Source organism: Dama dama, chromosome 1 (assembly GCF_033118175.1).
Source record: "Dama dama isolate Ldn47 chromosome 1, ASM3311817v1, whole genome shotgun sequence".
NCBI lineage: Eukaryota > Metazoa > Chordata > Mammalia > Artiodactyla > Cervidae > Dama > Dama dama.
Window position 1 is genome coordinate 82,144,296 of NC_083681.1, and position 1,473 is coordinate 82,145,768.

At 45.3% G+C, this 1,473-nt stretch overlaps 1 protein-coding gene across 1 annotated transcript; it reads right to left on the reverse strand.

Annotated features, from left to right (window-relative positions):
• Positions 1-525: 525 nt before the first annotated feature.
• LOC133056679 (olfactory receptor 5B2-like) lies at positions 526-1,473 on the reverse strand. Its single transcript, XM_061142288.1, has one exon. The coding sequence runs from the start codon at positions 1,471-1,473 to the stop codon at positions 526-528; it is 948 nt and encodes a 315-aa protein (XP_060998271.1).

A 1,473-nucleotide genomic window follows, 5' to 3' on the forward strand; every position in this document is an offset into this window, starting at 1 on the left:
ATGAGAGAAAGCTTTTCCAGCCTCTGGAGAATCAAAGACCATGTGTAGAAGAGACAGAGTAGCCAGAATCAAAATCCAGGCATGTAAGGCCATCTTTAAGCTTTCAGCCCAGCTGACCATGCAGAAAATAGGCTACCTCATATGTCTATGTGAAAGCAGCAAAATAAATGCCCTGCCAACCACAGAACTAAGAGAAATAATAGATAGCTGTTTTAAGCTTCCCTGGTGGCTTAAATGGTAAAGAATCTGCCTGCAGTGCAGGAGACTTGGATTCAATCTCTGGGTCAGGATGATCCCCTGGAGAAGGGAATGGCAACCCACTCCAGTATTCTTGCCTGGAGAATCCCATGGACAGAGGAGCCTGGCAGGATATAGTCCTTGCGGTTGCAAAGAGTCAGACACGTCTGAACAATGAACACTTTCACTTTTCACTACTACTTTAAGCAACTAAGTTTCTTGGGTGCTAAATACAAAATAATAGATGACTGATTAGTAATACATATTGTGTAATCTCTTTAATTCAATCTATGTACTGAACAGAAGCTTCATCTTCTTAATGGCTCTCCTGAAAGCATTACTAACCTCTTTATTCCTTAGACTATAGACGAGAGGATTCAACATGGGGACAATTATTGTATAGAACACAGATGCCATCGGGTCGGTATCCATAGAATGACTAGAACTTGGCTGTAAGTACATGAAGATCACAGTTCCATAGAAGATGGTGACAGCGGTGAGGTGAGAAGAACAGGTGGAAAAGGCTTTCTTCCGTCCCTCCGCTGAGTGCATTCTCAGGATGGCCATGAATATGAACAGATAGGAACTCACAATAACCATCAGGGCAAAAAAGACATTGAAAGCTGCTAGAATAAAGAGCACCATCTCATTTGCGGAGATATCAGAGCAGGAAAGAGCCAGGATTGGAGGAATATCACAGAAGAAGTGGTGGACCACATTGGAATGGCAGAAGGAGAGGCGGAAGGTGAATCCAGTGTGGATGGCAGACTCGGCAAAGCCCCAGACATAGCAGGCCATGACCATCTGAGCAGACACACTGGGGGTCACAGTGCTGGCGTAATGTAGAGGCTTACACACTGCAGCATGCCGATCATAGGCCATAACAGCTAGGAGAAAACAGTCTACACTGGCAAAGGCCACAAAGAAGAACATCTGAGCAACACATCCCCTGTAGGAGATTACCTTATCTCCTGTGAGAAGCCCAGCCATCACCTTGGGAGTCACAGCTGAGGAGTAAACACAATCCACCAGAGAGAGGTTGCTGAGGAGAAAATACATGGGGGTGTGGAGCGGAGAGTCCAACAGAATCAGCGTGACCATCCCAAGATTTCCAGTGAGAGTGATGAGATATATGAAAGTGAATATTATAAACAGGGGGACTTGCAACTCTGGGGCATCCGTCAGTCCCAAGAGTCTAAACTCATTCACCTCAGTGCTGTTCTTCATGAAGGACAT

Coding starts and splice junctions, on each gene's coding strand:
- LOC133056679 (XM_061142288.1), bottom strand. CDS start 1,473: ATGTCCTTCATGAAGAACAGCACTGAGGTGAATGAGTTTAGACTCTTG.